The sequence below is a fragment of the Talpa occidentalis genome, unplaced genomic scaffold (genome assembly GCF_014898055.3).
Source record: "Talpa occidentalis isolate TD23 unplaced genomic scaffold, MPIMG_talOcc4v2.1 talOcc4.14, whole genome shotgun sequence".
In the NCBI taxonomy this organism is placed as follows: domain Eukaryota; kingdom Metazoa; phylum Chordata; class Mammalia; order Eulipotyphla; family Talpidae; genus Talpa; species Talpa occidentalis.
Window position 1 is genome coordinate 60,611,456 of NW_023601433.1, and position 26,906 is coordinate 60,638,361.

Genomic DNA, 26,906 nt, shown 5'->3' on the forward strand with positions numbered 1-26,906 from the left:
TTACTTCCAAGTAAGAAATACTACATTTTACTTCACTAGACCATAGTGGGTGCTCTGTGATGTTTACTAACTAAATAAAGAGAAAAATCAACAACTTGTTTAACAAACGAAGAACAACAACTTGAATTGGGATTTTTTTTTTTTTTTAATTTGCTAAAGAGCCCAGAAATGCAACTGGCATAGAGAGTGCCAGTTTTTACAAATGGGCTAAGAGTAAAAGTTTAAAGTGTTTACCTTTGCAAACATTTCAGTAGCTAGAACTAGATTTTGCTCTTGGGGGGTTCCTCCTTTTCAGTACTAGGAACTCATCTGAAATCTAGTTAAGGTAGTTTTCAGATGAGGGTTTACTTTAGGAAAATCTAATTTCCATGTCTTACCTTCAGTGATCATGAACTGGTGGTAGGCGGTGTCTTCCTTCCAGACTGTTAATCCTTCCACCCAGGTGAGGCTTCACTCTTGAGCTTGTTTGCTTGGTGTAGGCGAATTGATTTCTTTCATGTGGTATGTGTCTCTAACTAAATTACTGCCTCCTGTTAATTGTTGAAACTATTCACAGTTGAGACTCTGAAATTGACCTTGTTTTTCTACATTGCTCAGAAAGAACTTCTGCAAGAAAAATCTAAATGAAAGCATGATAGTTGTTCTGAAGAAAATTACTAATCTTTACATTTTTAAATTTGTATTGAATACCTTGAGTGCCAGTTAGAGTTTGTACCTAAGTTCTTTCAGAAGACATTTCAGAATAAGAAAAACTTCCAACCAGAGAAAAAGTAAAATCCTATGAAAAGGTTGCAAAGCCACGGACCATATCAATGTTTGTTAAACCCCAGCACAAAACTCACTTTCTGCTCCCAGAAACAAGTAGTGTCTACCTGAGGAAGAATTAGTTGCCTTTGATCTTCAGAACTGGGACCCAGGCCTAGGTCTACTAAATGGCTTCATGAATATTTTTGGAAGCATTCTTTTCTTTCTGAGTTTTCTGTTTTCTTGATATTGAGAAAGCCTGAACTCAAGAAGAGTTAATACATAGTTTACTGCAGTCTATTTGTATAGAGGGTCAGTTTTGAAGTTACTTTTGTTCATGAATGACACCTGTAGATACTATACACACATGCATTCTTATTGATCGTTATTACATGTTAGTATTGGGAAGCATTACTAGTAAGTGTGCCTAGTGTATTTAGTGGTGCCAGTGGGGTTTTTTTTTTATAACAAACTTTTTTTTAAAGATTTATTTAATTTATTTTTATACAAGAACGGGTACAGGCCAGAGGCACGGGAGGGTGAGAGGATACACCAGAGACAGAGCAGGGAACAGAACAGGCAGAAGGACTGAAATACACTGCTGAGGGGAGCAGTGGGTGAGACAGGAGAGGTCTGCCGCAGTATGTGGGTATCTCCCCGGCCGGCCAGCCAGGAATCGAATCGGTGCTGCAGAGGCTGTGGATAGCTTCACAGCGCTGTGTTCAACCCGCTGCACCATGGGGGAGGCCCTGGTGCCAGTGTTTTAACATATCTTGATTTGTGACATTAGGAGAAGCATCTCCTCAATGGCTGTGTTAAAGGCACTTCCCTTCTGCTCACCATTTGTCTTTGATTGAAATCTATAGGCTGCATGAGAGTAGTTTCTCCTAACTTTGAAGGATCTGCTTTATAAGTATTATAGAGGTAAAAGGATAATTACTAGAACAGTGTTAGTATGTTTGAAACTACTCCTCAGTGGTTATTTTCTCATGGATCAAAGGTCAATTTTAAGAATACTCAAATTCTCAAGAAATGAAATGGTTTTAGAGCTTTAAAATAAAATTTTGATTGTCATGAATATTAAGTCTATATTTTGTGACACATATCCAAACTTTTGTAGCTAATATTTTATTAAAAAAAAAAAAAGGAGCTTCATCTATAAGGAACTTACAGTCTGATTAAGAAAAAAATAATTACATGTGTAATGAAAACTGCATGTTTTCATTATATCAGTTACAGAGAGGGCATCATGCAGCTAACGAATGGTGCAATATAAACAGTAGGGCTGATGGAGTGAGGGGGCAGGTGGGGAGCTCAGTGAGGAAGAGCATTGTGAAGGAAGGTTTGGTATAGATTAGAGCTAGACTTCGAAGACTGGAAAGAGAACCAGCTGGGAGGTACTCAAATGTGGCTCACAACTGAGCAGTACACCATGGAAATCAGGCTGGATAAAAGGGTTTATATTGTGGAAAATAAGGTTGAAGAGGTAAGTTTGACTAGATTTCAGAGAGACACTTTAAAGCCCCATGTTCTTCCAGGTGGGTTCCATGGCAGTGTAGATGAGGAAAATGAAAACTATGCCAACTTTGATAGGTCCATGATACCAAAAGCAGTCCAGGATTTCAGAAAGGTTATTTAGGGCCTTCCTGGTGACACAAGGGGTTAAGATGCAACCTATGAAGCTATCTGCAGTCTCTGCAGCACAAGTTTGATCCTCGGCCAGCCTGGGAGATACCCATGTGGTGTGGCAGACCCCTCCTGACTCGCCCTCTGCTCCCCTCAGCAGTGTGTTTCAGTCAGTCTGCCTGTTCTGTTCCCCACTCTGTCTCTGGTGAGTCCTTTCACCCCCCCACACACCTCTGGCCTGTACCCCAGTTCTTGTGCACATAAATAAATAAAACTTTTTTAAAAAGACCCTGATGAAGTTGAATAACAGAAAAGAAAGAATATCAGTGCTCAGTTTCCTTTTAACTTATGGTTTGGAATAGTGAAATTGTCCTGGCATCATCCAAGCTTCATCTTGTAGTTCATTTCTTCTTATACAACTCATTTTTATTAACACATTTATTTACATAAAAAATAGAAATTGATTCGGAACCAGAGAGAAATTGTGTCAGACTCCCATCTTGTCGAAGTGAAATCCCCAGTATGTGGTGGGCTCTCAGTCCATGTCCAGATGAAGGAATGCTGTCGAGAGCTACTCACATAGAAAGTCAACAATGGCTATTTTGTGTTACTGATTATTTCATCTAAGAGTGTGTACATTCCATTAAAAGCGGCGTTCTCTTAATTTCACCCACAGTTTAACCATATGAAAAAGCCCATTCATGATGATGAGCTGTGGTGACTCAGAAACAGTTCCCACTGGGAAGCTCCTTCATTTTTAATGTTTTTGAAGGTCAAGAAAGTAGCTGAAGGTCTGAAAGTAGCTCAACTGTTATATCGTTATTGGGATATTTTGGGATATACAATAGCTTTAACTATAATTTCTCATCTAAGATTGTTTGGGGAAGCAAATCTTCACAGAACCCCTGTGAATGGAAGTGAAGAGAAGGAGATGAGAGAGACTTAGGTGGGGCATTGTTCTTGATCTTGCCATTATGGGTAGACTGACACAGAAAGGGGATTTTTTTTTTAATTTTTAAAAATTTATTTTCTTTCTCTTTGGAGAAGTTTCTTTTTAGCTCTTCTGCCCATTTTTGACTGAATTATTTTCTTTGCTTTTGTTGAGTCTCATCAGCTCTTTGCAGATTTTTGTGATCAGTCCTTTATCATTAGTGTTGGGTGCAAAAATGTTCTCCCAGTCGGTGGGGTTTCTCTTTGTTTTGATTATTGTCTCTTTTGCTGTGCAGAAGCTCTTTAATTTGATGTAGTCCCAGCTGTTTATCTTTGCCTTCACTATCACTGCTTTGGGTGATGTATCTGTAAAGATGTCTTTGAGGTTCATGCCATGTAGTGTTTCACCTATATTTCCTTCTATATATTTTATGGTTTCAGGTCTTATGTCTAGTTCTTTAATCCATTTTCGGTTGGTTTTCGTGCATGGTGTGAGGTAGTGGTCAAGCTTCATTCTTTTGCATGTAGTGACCCAGTTTTCCCAGCACCATTTATTGAACAAACTTTCTTTGCTCCAGTGCATATTCTTTGCTCCAGTGCATATTCTTTGCTCCTTTGTCAAAGATTAGTTGACCATAAATCTGTGGGTTTATTTCTGGATTTTCTATTCGGTTCCATTGGTTGGTGTGTCTGTTCTTGTTCCAATACCATGCAGTTTTGATGATTATGGCTACAGGCATATGAAAAAATGTTCATCATCACTAGTAATCAGGGAAATGCAAATCAAAACTACCATGAGATACCATGTTACACCAGTGAGAATGGCACATATTAAAAAAACTAGCAACAACAAATGTTGGCGAGGGTGTGGAGAAAAAGGAACTCTCCTGCACTGTTGGTGGGAGTGCAAACTGGTCCAGCCACTATGGAGAGCTGTGTGGAGATTTCTGGACCTACTAAACATAGAGCTTCCATATGATCCAGCAATTCCACTCCTAGGTATTTACCCAAAGGACACAGAAACATCAATTCCAAAGAGCACCTGCACCCCTATGTTTATAGCAGCACTGTTTACAATAGCTAAGCTTTGGAAACAGCCCAAATGCCCAAAAATGGATGACTGGATCAAGAAGATGTGGTACATATACACAATGGAATATTACTCAGCATTCAAAAAAGATAAACGCATGCAGTTTGCAGCAACATGGATGGAGCTAGAAGGGATTATGCTCAGTGAAATAAGCCAGAAAGAAAAAGAAAAATACTAGGTGGTCTCACTCATAGCAGGAATTTAGAAAACCTAAATAAGGGACCAGGAAAAAGACTAATTAATACAAAGTAAAAATTAAAATCAACAAGCAACTATGGACTGGAGATGCACTGCGGGGGGGCAGAAGGGGGCTGGAGAGGAAGGATTAGGGTCAAAATAAGGGGGGGTGCAATTGTATGGGGAATATAACCAAAATGAAAATGCATACATTGTGCAAAAATGAAAAATGATGTAATAATTATATAAAATATTTTTTAAAAAATTTATTTTTTTACATCATTGATAATTTGGGGCAATATTTGATTTCTCCCCTCTGGTGTGGCCCCCATAGTTATCCTACCACTATAGTGCCCATGACCCATCACCATAGTCCCTTGTGCTCTTCCTTCCCCAGTTATGACCCCTCCCCTTCCCCTCTGTTGTATGCCTGGTCTATGGTTGGCTTGCCAGTTTTGTCTTTTCTTGACCCTTTGTTTGGTTTCTCTGAAGTCCACGTATAAATGAAACTATCCAATATTTATCTTTTTTCATTACATAGCATAATGACAAAGGGGATTTTTTTAGAGAATTATTTCTACCCGGGGCCTCCCTGGTGGCGCAGCCAGTTGAGTGGCGCAGCCAGTTGAGTGCAGTGCTGTGGCACTGTCCGCAGCCTCTGCGGTGTGGGTTCAATCCCAGCCAGCCAGGGAGACACCCACATGGCACAGCAGACCGCTCTGTCTCACCTGCTGCTCCCCTCAGCAGTGCTTTCCATCCATCTGCCTGTTCTGCTCCCTGCTCTGTCTCTGGTGAATTCTCTCACCCTCCCGCGCCTGTACCCCAGCTCTTGTATAAATAAAAAATAAATAAATATCTAAAAAAAAAAAAAAAGAATTATGTCTACCCATTTCCCAGCTAAACTGCTTCTGCTGACTGTCTTAGCACTGCTGATTAACAGGGGTGTCCAGACAAGGAGAGTCCATAAAGCTGACTTATAGCTCCGTAGGTTCCAGAATCCTGGATCTTCTGTGAAGATTTTACCTCAGCAATAAGTTGGAGCTGTTCTGTTTTTAAAGTATAATATAGACAGGCTAAGCAAAATTAGTTCCACATCACTTGGTTAAGGTGGATAATTTTCCCATTGGTGTTCAGAACTACGAAAGACAATAACCGGCCTTGTGATTTTGTTTAACCTGCTTGTAGGGAATCTAAGTCTTATAAGGTATGAGCTCCTTCCCCCACCGAGTAGGCATGAATGTGAAGGAACTTAATATATTTTTTCCAGCTTAGATTCTTAAGTAAATTAGATCTGGTTATCCTTTCCCAGGTTAATGTTGAGCTACACTATGAGCCAAGAAGTTTATCTTCAGGGATTCTTTCTTCTTCCTATTAAAGCCATGCCATTTTTAGCACTTCTCTCCTAAATTCCCCCAGTGTTTCTAGATTATGTATGTCTTTTCTTTCCTATGTCATTTCCTTAGACACTGGGCCTTTCAGAGGTTTGCAACTGATAAAACAATCTGATCCATCTTTATTCTTCAAACTTCCAAAGAAATCTTCCTTTTCCGTTTTTCTAGCCTTGGGAGTTAGGTGCCTCTTGGAATCAAGCAGACTCTTCAGTGGCAAAGCAGACAGGGGTGCATTACAGGATAGCCAAGTTGTACACTCCTACTCCCTCACCCGCCCACCCCCATCATTGTTATATTGCTCCTGGATATGGGTATAAAATGCAAAGGGGTGTGTGTGTGTGTGTGTGTCTGTGTCTGTTTAATTTATATAAATGGGGCCTCCCCAGTGGTGCAGCGGTTGAGCGCTGGGTTGCGAAGCTGCCCGCAGCCTCTGCAGCGCTGGTTCGATCCCCGGCCACCAGGCGAGGGTCCCACATGGTGCTCAGACCTCTCCTGCCGTGCCCGCTGCTCTCCTCAGCAGTGTTTTTCGGTCCTTCTGCCTGTTCTGTTCCCCACTCTGGCTCTGGTGAATTCTCTCAACCTCCCGCGCTTCTGACTATACCCAGTGCTGTATAAATAAATAAATCTTAAAAAAATAATAATTTATATAAATGGAATTGCGCTAAGAATCTAATTACAACTTTCACTAAATACCTTGTCATTGTCTACTTGATTACTTCTGACTGCTGCACAGTATTTCATAGTAAAAGCATTTACCATGTTTTTACTTGTTCTTGGGGTTTGTAGTGGGGGATGAGCCTACATTGCTGCCAACTCTGTTCTACTGAAAGGAATACTACGATGACTAGGCTTGTAAGCATTCCCCTATATTGCTCTGGGGTACACTGAGCTATGGGATTTGGGATCATAGGACAGACTTAGTCTCCCTAAATACTGCCAGATTGCTCTACAGCATGTATTTTGTATCAGACTCCCAGTGGTATATGTGTGAAGATTCCCTTCTTGTTGATATTTGTTATTTTTTGATTACCTAATTTTTGTCAATACAGTAGGTATAAAATAATGTCTTTTTTAAAAAAGATATTTATTTATGCATACAAGAGCTGGGGTACAGGCGAAAGATGCGGGGGTGGGGTGGGTGAGAGGATTCACTAGAGACAGAGTAGGGAACAAAACTGGCAGACTGAGTGAAATACACTGCTGAGGGGAGCAGCAGGCGAGTCAGAAGAGGTCTGCTGCACCATGTGGGTTGCTCCCTGGCGGGGGATGAAACTCGAGCTACAGAGGCTGCAGACAGCTTCATAGGTTGCATCTTAACCCCTTGTGCCACCGGGGAGGCCCTAAAATAATGTCTTAGAGTACTTTCAATTTGTATTCTTTTTCTTGAGTAGCAAGGTTGAACACCTCTCTTTTACTTCTTAGTCACTTGTGTTTCTTTCCTCTTTTGTGAATTGCCTAAGCATATTCCTTGTTCATTTTTTTCCTCATGAATTCCTGTCTTGTTTCTGTCTCTTCTTGTTGATTTACCAGTTTTTCATATATTACGACTATTCACTTCTTTTATTAGACGTGTAAACATCTTCCACCAGCCTGCCACGTTCTTATTAATAGTTTCTATGGTGATCTTAATTTTTATGTTGATATATTCATTGAAATTTTCCCCTTATGATTTGTACTTTTTTTTAGTTCTAATGAATTGATAAAAAGATAAATAGAGGAAATTCAGAACTAGAACCTAAGACATATAAACATTTAGTATAAAATAACGTTTTGTATTTCAAAACAGCACAAAAGATGAATTTGTCAGTAGCTGGCATGTGAGCAACTGGGGAGCCTTGTTGGCTTGGGGATGGAAAATTAGGTCTCTACTTCATGCATTACACTAAAATACATTTAAATTGGATCAGATATTTAAATATGAAAAGTGAAACATAAAAATGCTAAGTTAAAAATATTGGAGGTATTTTATATTATTAGAACAATAAAGGCCTTTTTAAGTTTGTAAAACTCATGGCATAAACAAAAAGATCAATAAATTCAACTATATAAAATAAAGAATTCTTCAGGTCCAATGACAAAATAAGAAAAATGTATTTTCAATTTATATAAAATAATTTTGGGCTTCTAGTCTGTCCCACTGCTTGTTTGTCTATCCTAGTCCCATTAGCTTATATCTTAATTAATGTTACTTTCTAATGATTCTACAAATCTCAAATAGCCAGTTCCCCCACCTTCTTTAGAAGTTTTATGGTTGTTCATAGACCTTTGTTCTTTTTTTTTAAAGATTTATTTATGCATGCATACAAGAACTGGGGTACAGGCCAGAGGTGTGTATTTTGGCGGGGGATTCACCAGAGACAGAGTGGGGAACAGAACAGGCAGACTGACTGAAATACACTCCTGAGGGAAGCAGTGGGCGAGTCAGGAGAGGTCTGCTGTGCTTTGTGGGTAACTCCCTGGCCAGCTGGGGATGGACCTTGTGCTGCAGTGGCTGTGGACAGCTTCATAGTTTGTGTCTTAACCCCTTGCGCCACCAGGGAGGCACCCCTTTGTTCTTCTTAATACATTTTTTCCCTTTTTTTTCAAAACTCCTAATAAGTTTAAATATCAGCCTGTTGGATTTACCTCAAATAACCCTATTGAGATTTTGATTGCTCTGTTATCTGCACTGTCCAATAGAACTTTCTAGGATGATAAAAATTGACCATTAATTAATTATTGCTTGAAATGTGGCCAGTACAGCTGAGGAACTTAATCTTTTTAATTTAAATTAATTTAGGTTTAAATTATCGCCAGAAATACCTTTCTTTTTTTTTTCTTTTTTCTTCTTTTCTTTTTTTAAAGATTTATTTATTTATTTATACAAGCACTGGGTATAGTCAGAAGCGCGGGAGGGTGAGAGAATTCACCAGAGCCAGAGTGGGGAACAGAACAGGCAGACTGATGAAACACACTGCTGAGGGGAGCAGCGGGCACGGCAGGAGAGGTCTGCCACACCATGTGGGACTCCTGCCAGGGGCCAGGGATAAAACCGGTGCTTCAAAGGCTGCAGGCAGCTTCACAGCCCAGCACTCAACCGCTGCGCCACCAGGGGAGGCTTTCTAAACTATAATTATGATCAGGGTCCTCCCTGGTGGCCTAGGGGTTGAATCTCAGCGCTATCACCACTACACCACTACAGCACTATCATTCGATCCCCGGCGAGGGAGCTAACCCACATGGCATAGCAGACCTCTCCTGTCTCACCCACTTGCTCCCCTCAGCAGTGTATTTCAGTAGATCTGCCTGTTCGACTCCTCACTCTGCCTTTGGTGAATCCTCTATTCCCCTCTCAACCTCCCCACCCCTCCCCACCAACACACACAAACACCTCTGGCCTACAACCTAGTTCTTCTACGCAAAAATAAAGAAGGGGAAAAATGTTAATAAGCTATAATTATGATCCTATCACTCCACTAGGTATAAATCTACCTTGCTCCCAGTCACCTGTGAGTGAAGTTCAAAATTGGAAGCTTCTTTTGCTCTGGTTCACTTTACTCTGTATTTGTGCTGCTCCGCTGCTCCTTATCCTGTCATCTATTTGCACTTTTATCCTGTCTGTCTGCCTGTCTGTCTGTCTGTCTATCTCCAATTAGCTATCTTCATCTCTACCATTTTGTATTTTACTTTAGCTAAGTTCAGTGCTTTACCCTAAGCACTCACCATTTTTCTAGCAGGTCATGGTTCCATACCTTTGTTTATTCTTTCTCTCTTTGGAATGTCCTTCACGGTGTTACTGGCAGTCACCTTAAATCTTAAACCTATCTCAGTGCTTGGCCTAGTTTCTGAACCTTCCCAGAGTGTTGGCATTCTTCCACATTCCCTGTGACGGCACTAAATGCACTTCACTCATCTGCCTTCCACTGGAGTTGGTGCTGGATGGTGTGGCAGGTTTACTTATGGAACTTACAAAAATACACATGCTCAGTATATACCTTGTAAATGTACTTAGTAGGTCTGGGTCTGAGTCTCAAAGAGCTTCTGATACATTGTTGGTTGAATAGCCAGTGCCTTGGTCACATTCCTCTGTAGAAGAGATGACTCTTACTCATCTCTCCTTGCCAGTATCTAGACTCAGTGTGAAGTAGGAAACCAGTAAACACCAGAAGATGCTTAGGCTGGAAAGGAAGATAGGGTTTAAGTCAACACAAGTATTGGTTAGTAGGATGAAACTTTGATTCCGAAGCCTGTTAGGAGTGAGTTAAAATTGGTTGCTTTTAGGGGAGTGGTAGCATCAAAATGGTGCCTCAAGATTATTCCAGTAAGAAAATACAGCACATGTATACAGAAGAGTGGGAAGGAGAGAACAGTTAGATGGCTATTGCAACAACAGAAGCCTGTGATAAAATGGGTCTGAAGTGGGAGTGGAACTAGAAGGAAGTGGACACAAATGATACTGTGAAGGAAGAATCAACAGGATTTGGTGGCTGGTTGATTATGAGTGACAGGAAGAGGGAGGAGTCAAAGACGTCTCCAAAGCTTTGTTTGCGTGAGAGCTGAGAGCCACTGTGCCTCTGAACAGTCTCTGACTAACACTGGGGTTTGGCAAAACCATAGCTTTCAGGTGAGTGATGGAAATATCCAGTTACTTGGGCTGCTTGGCCTACCTGACTGCGGCCATGTGGAACTTAGACAGGATGGGGTCATGATAGAAGGGGGCTTCATGTGTTCTATCTTGCTCAAGCTCTGCTGGGATGTCCAGGGGGAGATGGAGAGAAGCAACAGCCTTTCTCTTTTGACTCTAGTTCACTTAGTTTAGGGAATTCATTTTCCAAATACCACATCCCTGTCACCCACCCCCCATCCTCCAGAACCTTCACCTTGGACATCTGTGGTCCCCCTGACCAGCCAGACTTGGCAGATGTAGAGTCACTAAGTCTGCAGATCAGTTGTGAGCTTTTCTCCTTGTTCTCTTTGCTCAACTAATAAAGAAAACTTTACCCAAAAGGAATGTTACTAGTAAATAATGAGAAATAAACACAGGAAGTATAGGGAATAAACATGTGATTCATTTGCACTCCTGTAGTGTTGGACTTCTCATGACTTCTTAGTGAAGCCTGGACATCCCTTGGAAGAAGTTAGCGTCTCCATCTGTGGGCCAGTCTTAGTCTCATCCCCTTGGTCCCTCTTTTTATCATGAGCACTGTTTGCAAACACAAAAAGTGAGCGCTTGATAAGACAAGGAGAGTATACGTTTTAAAGAGGTAATGACCTTCATAGATGCACAGCAGTGGTCACTGTCAAAACTGTCTGCACTTTGTCTCGCGCTTCTGCAGCTCATTGTATTCTCTTCCCAGGATAGAACAGAGAAGAAGGTGCTTCCTTGCCTTTTCTCCAAAAAACTTTATGTTCTCTCCATAGTGGACCTCCCAGGGAACACTATATTTTCAGTTCCTAGGGAACTAGGACTAGGAAGCACCTAGTCTCTTTTTGATTCCTGATAAGAGATCAAACAAGATTGACATGTGGAGTCTGCAAAAGATGCTGATCCAAGGTTTCACCCCGCCATCCTTCCCAGCCTCTGCCTTCGAGAGAATTCTGATTTGCATCCTCATACTCTTGCAAGAGAATAATTTATAGGGCCTCCCTGGTGGCGCAGGGTTTAAAGTCTCAGTGCTATCAAGCTGTCGCCAGCCACTGCAGCCTGGGTTTGATCCCCAGCCAGGGAGCTACCCATATGGCGCCATAGACCTCTCCTGTCTCACCCACTGCTCCCCTCAGCAGTGTGTTTCAGTAGATCTGCCTTTTCTGCTCCTCACTCTGTCTCTGGTGAATCCTTTTACTTCCTGTACCTCTGGCCTACACCCCAGTTCTTGAATGCATAAATATATAAAAATACATCTTTTTTAAAAAAGAGAATAATTTATAGAAGTCTAAATATTATGGTTCTAGTATACCAAATGGCTTGTAAACTATAGTAACACAAGAAAAAAGCTTGCTCTCAAATAATGTGCTAAATTACCACCCTCTTCACTCTCTGACCACACCGCAGTCCTGGAGCTTGATGCCAAGTCCTTTCCCACCATCCACTGAGCCCCCCTCCCCTCATTGAATAGGGATGAGTCAGTATTTGTCTCCCCACATTTCATCTCACATGCTGCTCCCTGTCTCCTGGGGCAGGGATTCACTTAATTCAGGATCATATTGGAACAGAATCCCCAAGTAGGAGTCTGCAGGTATTTACTGCTGATTGGACTGTCTCCACAAACCATCATGTGTCTATTAAAGATTAATACACACATGTGCATGTATGGGCACACACATCCACACCAAACTGCACCTCTGGTCATTGTAGCTCCTATATTTTTGAGGGCCTTGGAAGGCTGCTTGGCAGCATGTTCAGTTTATTTATTTTTAAAGATTTTATTTATTTTTGCCTAGAAGAACTGGGGTGTAGGCCAGAGGTAGGGGGCGGTGAGAGGATTCACTAGAGGCAAAGTGGGGAGCAGAACATGCGGATCTACTGAAGTACACTGCTAAAGGGAGCAGTGGGCGAGACGGGAGAGTTCTGCAGCACCATGTGGGTAGCTTCCTGGCAGGGATCGGATTCAGGCCATCACAGTTGACCTTTATGGTGGTAGCGCTAAGACTTAACCCCTAGGCCACCAGTGAGGCCACCAGCATTTTCAGTTTAGGTCTAGCTCTTCACTTGCCATAATGTTAGATTATGTAGAGTCAACAGGAGACTTATTCTCTCATTCCCTACCAGTTGTCTTTGGTCTTCTAGAAGGTTTTGTTGAACTCAGTTATCTGTGGTGCAGGGGATCAACTGAATTTCCCTAAGGTGATAAGCTGACAGCCCTAAATCAAAGGACTATGTAAACTAAGGGACTTGTAAGGGACAATTCTGTGTCTTTATTCCTGAAAGTAAAAGCATGAACTTCCTGAAAGTACTTATTGTTTATGATACCTTAGTATTTTATGTAGAAATTGCAATAGCATCACAACTTCCAAAGAACCTAGAATCCCAGAGATGGCCACCACACTGCCATTAGGCACTTATTAGCTTTTGTCATTTCACCTTGACTCTGCACTGTCATGAAGCTGGAAAAGGGGCCATAGTTGTGTGTCTTCTGAGGCTGCAAAGGCTAGTACTAACAAGCCACACTGGGAAAGCCTGAATCTGCGTGTGAGAGAGCATCAAAGTATTGTCCCTCAGTATGGGGGAAAGTGCCAGGACGTGATTTTCAGCCCACAAATCTTTGCTAAAAAAAATTCTTACATCTTCATGACAGAGAAGGTTATAATGAAGAAATGGGAGCATGCCTTCCCCAAGCCAATTAGGGGACCTAAGTGTCTTTGTCTGTGATTGAAGCCATGTATCTGTTTGACTCTAACTCTAGCAGGGCCTTTTGGTTTCAAAGGAGAAGGCACTGAAGTCTCACCAACCCTGGTCACTTTGTGCTTGATTCCTCCAGAGGTGAGCCCTACTTGAGAATGGAATACGGGCCCTGCCCCCACTTCCTGTGATCCAGCCAGCTTCGAGTTGTTGTGGGGATGCCTATAAACCACCAGAAATCAGACTCTTCGGAGATGGACCCTGACTTGTCTCCAGGCTGCAGGCTCAGTGACCTGAGCAGAGGAGGCAGTTTGGAGAGTCGAAGTAGCAGTTCTCGCTCCAGAAGCTTCACTCTGGTGAGTGGTTTTCTTCAATGCTCTACATACTTTGGTTGGCTGACTTTGCCACAGCCCCCTCTCCTCTAAGGAATATCTTACTAAAACCTTTTGGGTTAACTAGCTCCGTGTTTTAGAATACTTGCTTTGTCAAGTAGTACTTTATTTTTAATCACCTTAAATTTTGCACAGATGCAGGTTACACACAGCCGTAACATGAGACCCTCCTGCTGTAGCCAATAACTTGCCTTGTTATCCTCAGAAAAAAACCTGCCTGTGGCAGTCAAAACCCAGGCAGGAACACAGTCAGTTCAAGTGAATGGAAGAAGAGAAACACCTCCCAGGATAAAAACAAATTCACTTAAAAACAGATTTCTAATCCTTTACAAGTGTAAACGCTCTCATATGCCTTTCTCTCAGACTCTAGACCCTTACATAGATATGTGTAATTTCTCTTAATGTTTCCTTCTTATTTTCTAACCAGTCAGCATCCTGAAAATCAGGTCTAAATAGTAATAAACATAAGGTATTAGAGACATGCCCAGATTTAAATTCAAATTTAGATTTGCTTCCAACTTTGTTCTAACCCATTTCCTTTACCTTGATTATTTTCAAGTGTTTTCCTTTATGGAAAAATCATTGAGCCAATTTTAGTTATCATCTGCTACTATTTCATAGTTGTGTGTTTTCCTTAGGTAAAACTGGAACACTGAGAAAATTTGGCATATAATTTAAAATGGTAACTCGAGCTTTCTAAACAATCATGTAACACTTGACTTTAACAAAGTACTATGTTAGCAGCCAACTCCCTTTTTTTTTTAAAGATTTACTTATTTATGCATTCAAGAACTGGGGGTACCGGCCAGAGGTGTGTGGGGGGGGGTGAGAGGATTCACCAGAGACAGAGTGGGGAACAGAACAGGCAGAATGACTGAAATACACTGCTGAGGGGAGCAGTGGAGGAGTCAGGAGAGGTCTGCTGCGCCATGTGGGTAGCTCCCTGGCCAGGGATCGAAGTGCTGCAGTGGCTGTGGATAGCTTCATGGGTCGTATCTTAACCCCTTGCACCACCAGGGAGGCCGGAGCTTCCTTTCAATGAGTGAGCTATTTGTGCCATTACAAAATTTGAAAACTTAAAAAAAAAAAATAGACCTCTAGTGACTCACCCACAGCTCCCCTCAGCAGTGTATTTTAGTCAATCCGCCTGTTCTGTTCCCTACTCTGTCTCTGGTGAATCCTCTCACCGCCCACACTTCTGGACTGTACCCCAGTTCTTGTATGCATAAATAAATAAATCTTTAAAAAAATTTAAACCTCAAACTGGACTTTTTGAGATTCTCAATTTGGAGAAGAATTACCTGTTTTTATTCTAAGTCATCAGGTCTTTTTATGACTTACCTTTTAGAAAATGAATCAACTATAGTCATTTCTCCATTTGCTATCTGGTAATCCCTGACCTCATAAAAGATTCGTCAGCAATAGTGTTTTTAGGCCTAAAGATTGTAAGATATTAAATGTACCTTTTGGGGGACTCTTCAGTAAAAGGTGATCTACTCCTCTGATTTAGAGAAGTATTTCTTTTAAGCAAAAAAAAAGAAGATGTAAGATTAATGTCTAATGCTAAATAAGAATATCCTAATTATTTAAACACTAGTAGAAGTGCTGTTTGGGATTTCACAGATCTTTGCTTCTTAGAAACTTTTCTCCTGAGCCAGTCCAAGTTAAAAATTTAAATAGCTGCTTACAGAGCTATAATGTCCATCCATTCAGCCACCATAGTGCCCGAGGCTGTTCTAAGAGCCTGTCTTTGTCACTCAAGACCCTGCTTGTGTGTGCACAAATATTCTGTGGTTTGCTTGTAAGAAGTTCTTCCTTTGAACATTTTCTAATGAAAAGTATCGGTAGAACGAGAACAAATTTTCCAGATCCTGGAATACTAGACTAAGAAAGCAGATGTCTTTGGATGTATCTTTTTCCTTTGAAATGTGAGGAAAGCTTACTTAGTACAGTACATAAGGCAGCTCGTCTCTACAAAGTCGGTGTGTGGTTCTGGAATTTACTACTTGGAGAGATAACACAGATTCAAGATAAAAGTTTCAAGAAGGATTCAGCTACGGACATAAAATACAGCTCTTGAGAGAGAGAAAAGAAGCTTTGAGTGGTAGATGTAAATATTCTTTTTTTTTTTTTTTTTAACTGTGTGAAGTTGGATGTTCCTTTATTAGAAACTGAAAAGATACAAATGATTTGTTCCCAATATTATGCAAATAATGTTTATCCAAAAGCAATTAAAATTATTTTTATCTGATGTGATGATTTTTCTTGCGTAGAAAAGTCAACTCCGAAGATTATGGTTTTAGCAGATCAATAATCAGTTTTGCATCTAATTTTGTGACTTATTGCAGAACTCTTCTTTCATTAACTATATAATCAGCAGTTCCTTTTATCCTCTTTTGTTTTTGTTTTTTTTTAACATTTAAATAAATTTTATTTTTATATTCCCCATACAATTGCAACCCCCTTATTTTGACCCCAATCCCTCCCCTCCCCGCCCCCCACCCCCCATATAGTGTCTCTGGTTCATAGTTTTTTGTTGATTTTGATTTTCACTTTCTTATAGTTATTCATTTTCCTGGTCCCTTATTTAAGTTTTCTAGATTCCTGCTATGAGTGATGTATATATTCTTAACCTCTGAGTGCTGCTGCTCAAACTCTCCCAGGTATCTCATGGAATACCTGGAGCCCCAGCCACTATTCTTGGGTATTTATTCTGAATGTGGTACTAAATCTGCTCTGCCCTTCATGCCACCTAGAACTTCCTCTACAACAGAGTATGATCTGACTAGTTGAAAAGAGTAGGACACTCTTAACTACCCACAATTCTTAGGGAATTTAGTAATAGAAGTGCTTCTCCGAGGGTGAATTGGAAACATCCCCAATCCCCGAGCATACTTCCTACTCCTTTTTGTCTCTACCTTGAAAAAAAAAAAATAATAAGTTGAATTCATTATTCAGTTTTGGACACTTGCTATTCAGTGAACTATCTTAAAGCCTTCATTCTCCCTCAGTTAACAAATGCTGTGGCCCCAGAATCACCTAATGAGTCTAAGATCAGCTGTCAGTTGTCAGCTCCTGATCAGCCACTTTCTGATCAGCCACTTCCAGCTTTATCTCTCAGTTATGGATAAGAAGGGAAAGCCAGCACTGGCAGATGCAGTCTTCAGGGCTAGGTCAGACTGACGTCTAAGTAGTTCACTAGAAATCTGATACACTACATTCTAGCTGATCTCAAGGAGAGGAAACAGAACAGAGGGGTGGAAAGTAGAAGCAGACAGATCAGCAGTAAGCCCATCTTCCTTTCAGACCGGCTCTTTACCCAGATTGAACCAAAAACTTCCTGGCTATTTTAAGACACAGCTAAATAGCTTTTATGAAAGTTAAATTCAGTAAACATCTAGAAAATGCCCATGACATACCAGACCTGATAGATAATAGAATTAAATACGGTTTTGACCTTTTTAGAAATGCACAATTTAATGGCAAGAGCATGTAGGAGGTCAAGTCCTTAGGATGTTTCCATCTTAATCATGCTCTCTCTATAATATTGCAACTTAAATAAGTATCAGTAGCCAAGAAGCAAAAGTGTAATTCTTTGAAACTATTATTCTTGGGCCTCCCTGGTGGCGCAAGGGATTAAGATGCAACCTGTGAAGCTATCTGCAGCCACTGCAGCACGAGTTCGATCCCTGGCCAGGGAGATACCCACATGACACAGCAGACCTCTCCTGACTCGCCCGCTGCTCCTTTCAGCAATATATTTCAGACAATCTGCCTGTTCTGTTCCCTACTCTGTCTCTGGTGAATCCTCTCACCCCCCACACCTTTGGCCTATACCCCAGTTCTTGTACGCATTAATAAATAAATCTTTAAAAAAAACTATTATTCTTTAGATCTGTTATCAAAGTGTACAAGTATCTCATCCCTCACTGGTTTGTTTCTGTCTCTTCCCTGCCAGAAGTACAGGCTTAAGTTAGTGTTACTGAAAAATTATCATAAGGACTACTTAGAGATAACCATAATTTAGCCCTTCAACCTAAACTATAGGGGATGCCATTGCATCTTAGGGCTTTTTTTTATGAGCTGACGCAAGTCAGCACAGCATCTTGAGCTCCATAAGGACCACAGAAGAGGTGGCTTTGTATTTGCTTCTCTCTCCCTAATTATTTTTCAGCTTTAGGGGGTTCGCTCATCAACTTAGATTATCAAATTAGCAAAGCCTTGCTCACATGTCATGGAGACCAAGTTGGTGTTTGTAAGAAGAAAATGTAACACCAAGTCACACTCCACCAAAGCAAATACCTGTGGCTGCTTCCCTAGGAGACTGGTGGTTAAGAGATCTTGGCTCATCTCAAGAAACATTTTTAGCCTTCATAATCTTTTTCATGATTTTTTTTTTTTTTTTTTTTTTTTTTTTGGTCTCACAGAGACCAAAATGAGCTCTGCTGATTCTTTTTTTTTCTCCCTCACAAGGAGTTACCACCATTGTCTTCGAACGCAGTTAAACTGAATTTGCTTCAGAGAAAAGCAAAACGAAAGGAAAAAAGGCTTAAGAACTTAATTCAGTCTTTTTTTTAGGTTGGGTTCCTTTAGTATAAGTATTTTAAGCCTTCTCAACTTTTTTGTTTGACTGAACAAAGATTTTTTTCTCTCTGCCAATTCCCCCAAAGCAAAACTTCCATCCCAAATCTGTGCTCTCACAGGTAGGCCTGGGAAAGCTGACTTTTATAACTGTGTGTAGCATTCATTGTGTGAGTTTGTCACCGGCCTATCTGGATGTCCTCTGAGCTCCAGCGGGACCAGTGGACATTTTTTCTGTCATCTTTGTGTAGGAGTGAATAGACATCAGCTTTGTTTTCTTGTGGGACACTGGTGCAGCGTGCCTTACAATTACTTCAGTTGAGTTAGAGTTTTTACTTTTCTGGTTTGAATACATTAGAAATTATTTCTTCACAATCATCATATCCATATTAGGGTAGAAGTGTATGTCCTTTTGCATTCTTGAAACAAAACGGTGTTTCCCTGGGAGATTTGTAGACATAGCATGAAGCTAACATGAGGAAACATCTTATAGATGAGCTTCTGGAGATCTGTAGATCTAAAGAGTTTTCTTTTACACCACAGCTCAAAATGGTGCATTAAAACATCATTTATCAGAAAGGAATAAAAAATAAATTTCTTCTATCAGCCTACTACCTACCAAATTCGTTGTTTTTTTTTTTTTCCCCAATTCACTGCTTGCCACAAAGGCTGCTATTCTTGTTTATCCTCCTCATTTACTAAATAGTTTTTAATCCAGTGCCACTTCAAAGCACCACCAGTTGCTCAGGAACCACCACAGCTACTCTCTGCTTTCTTCCCTCCTCTGTAGGAGACCACTAGGCCACTGCCTTGACTCTTTTTGTTGTTGTTTGTTAAAAAAAAAGTGTGTGTTTAGCTATATATATATATATACACACACACATTGCTTTCCTGAGATATTCATACCATACAATTCACCCATTTAAAGTATGTCAGTCAGGGCCTCCCCGGTGGCGCAGCGGTTGAGCGCTGGGTTGTGAGGCTGCCTGCCTCTGCGGCACCAGTTCGGTTCCCAGTCCCCGGCCACCGGGCGAGGGTCCCACATGGCACGCAGACCTCTCCTGCCGCCCGCTGCTCCCCTCAGCAGTGTACTTCATCCGTCTGCCTGCTCTACTCCCCGCTCTGGCTCTGGTGAATTCTCTCACCCTCCCACGCCTCTGACTGTACCCCGAGCTTGTATAAATAAATAAACAAATCTTAAAAAAAAAAAAAAGACAAAAAAAAAAAGTATGTCAGTCAGTGGTTTTAGTAGATTCACAGAGTTGTACAGCCATCATCAAATCAGATTTAGAACATTTCCATCAGCCCAAAGGAAATGTTGTGCCCACTAGCAGTCACCCCCATTTCTCTCCAACACACCAGCCCTGGATGTAGGCTCATCTACTTCTTATAGATGTGCCTGTTCTCACCGTCTTGCTTTTTATGCCCCTCCTCCTCCCAATGCCCTAGTCTTCCTCATTAATGTCCCAGTCAGACAGAGGCAGCCTCGAGCATCCCCTGAGAAGGGAGGAGGGAGCAGGAGCTCCCTTGCACAGGACCATATGCCCCTTTTGTGACCCTGAATTACCCGCTCCCTGCCCTTGGCACCAGAGTCTGTCTCCACCTATTTTCCTCTTCCAGGTGTAAGCAGAGTTCCGCTTCACATAGAATGCAGCTTCCTCTTTGGGGAATTAGGCAACAGAGTGATCCTATATGCTTTTGGCCCTGTGCTTAGACAGGGGTCCAGACCAGGTTGATCACAAAGAAGGTACTTTGGGTCCCTTCCTCTCACCCTGCTCATACCCCAGCCTCCAACTCTAGAGATGTTAGGTGGGTTGAGGGTACAAGAGTCTTGCACTACCTGGGACTCTGAAACTGACCGCCTTGGTTAAAATTGATGTGTGTCTCACATTACGCAAGCACCCTGAGGCACAACCATGAGCTCAGGGAACTCCAGAAAGGTAAGAACTGTCCCAGCACTGGTCTTGGATCAGTATCTGGTTAGAAAGGGAAATACATAGAAGGAAGTAAAAAGCAAGCACAGAACTAGTTCTCATCTTGGCTGTGTGACCTTGGAAAGTCAATGTCCCTGTATTGTTTTCACATCTTCATAGGAGGGAGCTGCAAAAGTTGACCCATGTGTGTCTGGGTGTTTAATGTGTGTGCATATATATATTCTCCCTGGTGGTGTTCTGTCCCCTCTGCTTACCCCACTGTGCTGTAGCCTCCTGTGCTGGGTTTGTTGACTGTGACCATCATTTGTAGTCTGATCTGGCTCAGCTGCTTCATTGGGGAGCCCTTGGCTGGCACCAAGCTCTTGACTGAGCCTTTGGCTCTTGGACCATCAGATTCCACAGTGAAGACTCATAATCTTCTGTCCTAGTATAAATTTGGCTTCGTTTACTCCTCATTTTCAGCATGGTCCACTGTCAATTCCGTTTGATGTGCCCCCTTCAATTCTCTCTTTTATTTTGTCTCAGAATAGATAAGTACTTATCTGCCTATTTGCTTCTGAGAGGGACTTTCAGGTCTGCTCCTTTCACATCACCTTTGCCAGCCCTACAGAGCTGCCCAGCACTGTGCCTGGGCTCAGGGGCGCTCACCCCCCAGCAGGTTGACTATTGGCTTCCCCGGCCACCGACTAAAGTAAACTTTCTTGGGTCTTCTGAGTCAGTTACCACCTGTGCTTCCATCTTCCCAAATTTTGTTTCTGTCATCCCTTTTCTTGTTATTTTTGTCTTTGTGATTTATGCCTTAAAAAAATCTTTCATTGTTTTAGTGATATTTCTGGAGGGAGAAGAGATAAATATGTGAGTTCAACACATCCCTTTACCCTAAAAATTGCCATCATGGAGAAGACAAATGTGTCTGGTAACAGCAATTTGGAAACAGCTCTTCCAAGGAGATGCAGAATTAGAGCTTTCTGACTCACTAGGAAGCACCAGGCTAGGGCTGTTATAGGGGCAAAGAGCATTAATTTGCCACAGCTGTTTGTCAGCCTTCTTTTTCCTGAAGGTCAACAGTGAGGGACCTACGGGCACAGGTTTGTCATTGGGGTGACCTGAATTTCAGACTGTCCCGGCGGGGGTGGGGGGAGTCTTAGAGAGCCCTGTCTTCTACCCTGAGCTCTGTATGTATCTTGCTTTGTTGATTTTTTTCTCTTCAGCTAAAACTGCTGTTTGTTCTCTCTCCCACTCCCAACCCCACGTGTATAGGATGACGAGAGTCTGAAGTACCTGACCCATGAGGAAAAGGATGTCATCCTGTTTTTTGAAGAGACCATTGATTCCCTGGAAGATGACTTTGAGGAGCAAGGCCTGTGTGATAGTGGGGTGCACTGCCACTCCCTGCGGTCTCTGGAAGAGAGCACTTCCAGTCACTCCGAGCCAGAAGACGTCATCGATCTAGTGCCACCGGGACCCACAGCCAGGGAGTCTGGGTGCCCTCCGGACGCAGCTGAGGCAGCAGGTACGAGGGAAGCTCACATCCCAGACCCACGTTGGTCTGTCAGTGTCTACAAGTAACAGAGGTGCTTCTTTCTGTGGTGTCTCCTGTGTGAGCCAGTGTGGAGGCTGTGGGGTTTAGCGGGGATTTGTAGGGTAGCTGCATCCTCTTGGTGGTTTGGTTGTTTCATTCTTTATTCTACCTTTTCAGAATTTCCCTTATGCTTTCATAGCATATTAAGATGAAAACAAACCAAGGGAAATTCCAAAAGAGGTAGAATAAAGAATGAGACTAATTGGTTGTACAAATAAAAAGAAAGAAAACTGGAAATGACTTCCAGGTAACGACTCCACTCAACAAAGAAAACATACACTGTATTTGTATTTTAGCCCTAGCAGCTTAATCTCAACTTTTGTTCAAGATTATACTTATATTTCTGTGGTGTGACTTTCTAGGGTGAGTATGTGAACTGTTATCACCTTTACAGGTTCAGGAAAACAGGAACCAATATTCAGCTCAGCATTTACTTTTACATTCTGTTTGACTCAGGATGGTGTCAAAGGAGAGGTACACTTTTTATCCTTTGAGTTCTGAGGTAGAAAGAGATGGACAAGGAGAAAAAATGGAAAAGGGGTGAGGATTTAAAAGGATGAGAAAAAATAGGAGGGAACATACTTTTGTTCAGCCAGCTAAAAAATACTGCCATTTGTCACAAACCTCTAGAAATATCTATTTCCCTTTTTTATAAGCAAAGCTGCACGTTATACAGAATTTCACATACAATAATGATAGCTTCCAAATGTGAGGGTTAGTCGGTATCCATCCAGAGGAGATTTGACATGAATTTCCCATATTTGCCATAGTTCCTGAATTTGATGTGACTCAGTTGATACTTCAAAAATGTCAGATCACATAATGTGCCAAGAAAGCACTTTTTGAAAGTAAGCCCTTTGCCTGTCATTCCCATCAATGCTCCAACATTAACCTTTCATAACAATGCCAAGTGCTGGCATGATGTGAGAGGTTGAGGATAAAAAGTTTGAGGATATATGAGACCATTTTGTAGCAGGAGACAGGTGTATAAATATAAGTGCAGGCAAGTGTTAGGGGATCGATGGTCACTATATGTTAAGGGTATAGTACAGGCTCCAAAGCTGGTGTGTTCAGTGCTACCTGGACTGTCAGGAACCATGTATTTCATGGAGGAAAGGGATACACCCAGGCATCCTTCATCTAAAAAGACCTGATAGAGTTGGTGTATGCCACCCAACCTTCCTGCCTCGGTTTCCCCTTTGTACAATCCCCTGACAAGGTAAGTTAGTATCTCCTGCTGCCACATGCCTCGGGATGAGGGCTGCGCAGAAGTCTGCTTGTGCAGTGCACCTCCCTGGGTACTGCCCAGGTCCACCTTGCACTTCACCATCGCTAACTCATCCCCCCATCATGTGGTCACAGGATCCTGTACTATAGTCACTTTCGCTCATTCAGGAGCCGGGGAAAAGGGAACTTAGCTTACGGGAAGCACTGCTGAAGAGGTTTTATGTCCCTGAAAAACCCTTTTAAATTCAGGGAAAAGGAACTAGCATGCATTTATTTTCACGTACAGCGGTAGCTTATGAGGCTTCTCCCTCACTTCTCAGGGGTCAGACCTGGTGGAAAGGAAGACGTTCCCATCCTTAACTCCGGGAAACCAGACCCTGAAACTTCTCCCCAGCCACACTCCAAAGTCCCAGAGACCTCACCTCTGCCGCACCTTGCCTGCACCCCCGTGGCCCCCGCCCACCCCAGGAAAGAGCTGCTTTCTCCATCTCCCCCAGCAGAGCACCCCAAACTACCCCGCTCTGTTCCTACTCCACTGGTCATCGCCCAGAAAATTTCTGAGAAGATGGCAGGAGATGAGGCCCTTTCGCCCACGTCCCCCTGGAAGGAGGGCAGACCTGGAGAAGGGAGGACCCCGATGTCATTAGCCCCACGACACGGAGACCACCTCTTGGGGCACAAACATGCGGGTCAGCCGGCGCCCAAGATCCACCGCTTCCCCAGCAACATCAGTGTGACCAACAGCGCGGGGAAGGACTTCAACAAGACCATCTCCAAGGCAGCTGTCAACGTGCAAGAGCGCAAAGCCCGTGTCCTGGCCAACATTAATGGTGTCTCCTTCCCCTCCGCGGCGGAAGTGGAAGCTCGGGCCCCAAAGAGTGACCTCACTGAGCCGAGGAGCATCTCCCCAGAGCAGGTGACGCGTGACCAGAGCAAGCTTGGCCCCAGCAAGGAAGCTGCAGGAGGACAGCAGTCCCGGGCCGTGCAGACTGAAAGTTCCCCGCCCTGGCCCAATGGCTTCCAGAGCATCCACGACGTCCTGAGGAGTGAGTCCAGTGCCTTTGTCTCTACTGGAAAGACTGTCACCTTCCGGCCAGACCCCACTCTCACCAGCAAACTGGCTCGCCAGAACGCCAGCAAGAGCTTGTACGAACCCCGGCAGCCTGACTGTGGCCCAGATGCCAGGAAGCGGTCTGGCTCCCTCCCCAGGGCTGTGGGGTTCAGACCCCAGGGCATCACGGTGCAGTTTTCTGGCCGAGGCTCCACGGAGGAGGCCCGAAGGGAGGCTCTGCGGAAGCTCGGCCTACTGAAGGAGAACTTGTGATGAAGAACAAGGAGGGAGCTGGCCTGGAGGCAGCCGCATGCCACAGAATGACCCAACATGCCTAACCCCCCCCCCCCCGAAGAAGACGGGTGAAATTAAATGGTAGCATTAATACAGGGGTTATTTTATCCAGAAAGTCAAGGAACTGTTGGCCTAAAATGGAAGTGCCTGGTAGGGGCAGTGGAAGGGCCACGTGCTGTCCCCTGCTGAGGACTCAGTGGTCCTGCTGAGCACAGAACTGTAAGTGTCGCCTGCCCAGCCCAACCCACCCAGAGCAGGGGTGTCCTTCTGAAGAGAGAGTTGAGCCTCCCACCTTCTTGTCTTCCTCTGCCCTCGAACACAGAGGATGACCTTGAAAATGCCTTATGTTTTTTGGATTTCGGAGTGCAGAAGGATTGGCTCTGTTATTCTTGAGTGTCTACTCTAGGTTTTTATCCTAAATACATGGCATGAAAGCCAGTTTGGGTCTTTTATACTCCCGTTTCTAAGAAAGGGATTGCCCTCTCCTTTTCTGAGGAAATTAAAAAATATACATATACTCATTAAACTTTTGTAGTGTCTTCATGTACATTGTGTTTGAAGGGTAAATGATGGTCTGTTAGCCCCGGATATGCTTGTGTTTCTTAATATAATTTAGTTTGCCCCAGTTGCTTTTTATTTTAAAGTGGAAATGAATCCTTTAGAGTATTATTTACTATAATTGTGAGTTGTGGGAGTGGAATAGAAAGGTTGAGTTAGGAATAGGTGGTAATTTTGAGAAAACAAGTCTCATCAGACTACAGGGTCTGTGTTACTGGGACACGTATATATGAGCCTGTATTGTGTATATAACATGTACATAGTACATATTTATAGGTACATATATGTTAACATATACATGCATAGGTACTGTGTATCCACATATATTCACTAGAACATAGAAACTTCTTGAAACTCTATAAAGTATTGCTACTGGATGCAAGTACTTGCTGTTCTCCTGATGGACACAGCCATCTCAACACTGTGACAGATAATGGTCACCTCCTAAAGTGGAAGTCTTTGAAGGACATAGCTCCATAATATTTTGGTGAACCAAATGTGCTTGTCCCTCAACAATGTGTTCTTCTGTTCTAATTAAAGTAATTTTCTAAATGAGCAAGATAGTCACATTTTTTAGTGAAGACTTTAAAGATTTATCACCTAATTTTAACGTATCACTTCATTTTAGTTTTGCATGTTCCCAGGTAGCTTAGTAAATAGAAGGAAACAAGATTCTTAAGATCCCCTCTTGATTATGTTGCATGAGCAAGATCTCAGGATTAACTTAAAAGGGAAAAAAAACCCAGCAAACTGGGTTATACTGAATGAAAAGAACTTGTTTTGTCCCAGAGTATGTCTCACATGCTGATTGTAGCCACAAGCATTATCATCAAAACTATGTAAGGCTGGAGTCTTAAACCTCTAAAAATAGACTGGGAAGGGCCACACTTAGAAACCACGCCCTTCTGTTGTTCTGCTTCAGCCACAAAATCTGTTTCTTTCCTCTTGAGTATTATTTAAATTTAAACTTTTAAATGCGCTGTGAAGGACTATTTTCATAGTATTCGATTTGCCTTGGAAAGTTACATAAAATGATTGTGATTTTTTTTTCTTATAAACTACAGTGTTTAGTATCTCATCCAGCCCTTGTCTTCCTGAAATAATTTCCTAGATTCTTGATGGTCTTAATTTAAATAGATAATTTTACTTTACAGGTTTTTAAAAATCGTTTTTATTTTACTCCTGTTTATTCTTCTTTTTTTTTTTTTACTCCTGTTTATTCTTAAGGATACTTGAGGGCTGTATTTCCTCTTCCCAAAGGGAGATGCCATACACAGTGTTTAAAAAAATAGAGGGTCTTGGGCCTCCCTGATGGCGCAGGCGGTTCAGCACCGCACTGTGAAGCTGCTCCCAGACTCTGCAGCACCGGTTCGTTCTGGCTGGCTGGCGAGGGTCCCACATGGCGTAGCAGACCTCTCCTGTCTCTCTCGCTGCTCCCCTCAACAGTGTATTTCAATAGATCTGCCTGTTCTGCTCCCCGCTCTGTCTCTGGTGAATCCTTTCACCCTCCCGCGCATCTGGCCTGTACCCCAGCTCTTGTATAAATAAAATAAATCTTTAAAAAAAAAAAAAAAAAAGGTCTTGATGTGACTAACATTTTCAACATCCTTTATATATGAGGATTATTTCTTTTTATCTTATCCTGTGACTTCACTGTGATTAAGATGAACTTGACTGTAGTATTTTTGTTCTCATAATGACATCATTGAAAAATAAATGTAGTTATTTTAATTATAATCAACTTTGTTTTTGCATTATGTACTTATTTTCCAATATTTTCTTTTAAATGGTTATAATCTTTTCTTCTATTTATTCATAATTTCTTTTACCTATTTATTCTGATAATACTGACAGTTACTCTGGTCATTTCTTGTGCCCACAACCCTAGTAATTAAAGCTATGTGTTTTGTGGACAGTCAAAATTATGGCTGATAGTGAACCAACCTGTATGTGTGCATATTATGTTAACAAAAACATCAAGTCTGCTGAGAGGCATCAGATTTCTTGCCCT

General features: G+C 42.2%; 1 protein-coding gene across 2 annotated transcripts in view; it reads left to right on the top strand.

The window, feature by feature from the left end:
* The window catches only part of PROSER2 (proline and serine rich 2), a 33,813-nt gene extending 7,223 nt beyond the window's left edge, over positions 1–26,590 (top strand). For both annotated transcript variants that reach the window (XM_037510604.2, XM_037510603.2), the window contains exons 2-4: positions 13,416–13,632; positions 21,444–21,696; positions 23,313–26,590. In XM_037510604.2, the coding sequence (XP_037366501.1) occupies positions 13,495–13,632; positions 21,444–21,696; positions 23,313–24,316 (1,395 nt within the window). In that variant the 5' untranslated portion in view covers positions 13,416–13,494 and the 3' untranslated portion in view covers positions 24,317–26,590. The remainder of the gene's footprint in view (positions 1–13,415; positions 13,633–21,443; positions 21,697–23,312) is intronic.
* Positions 26,591–26,906: the final 316 nt, after the last annotated feature.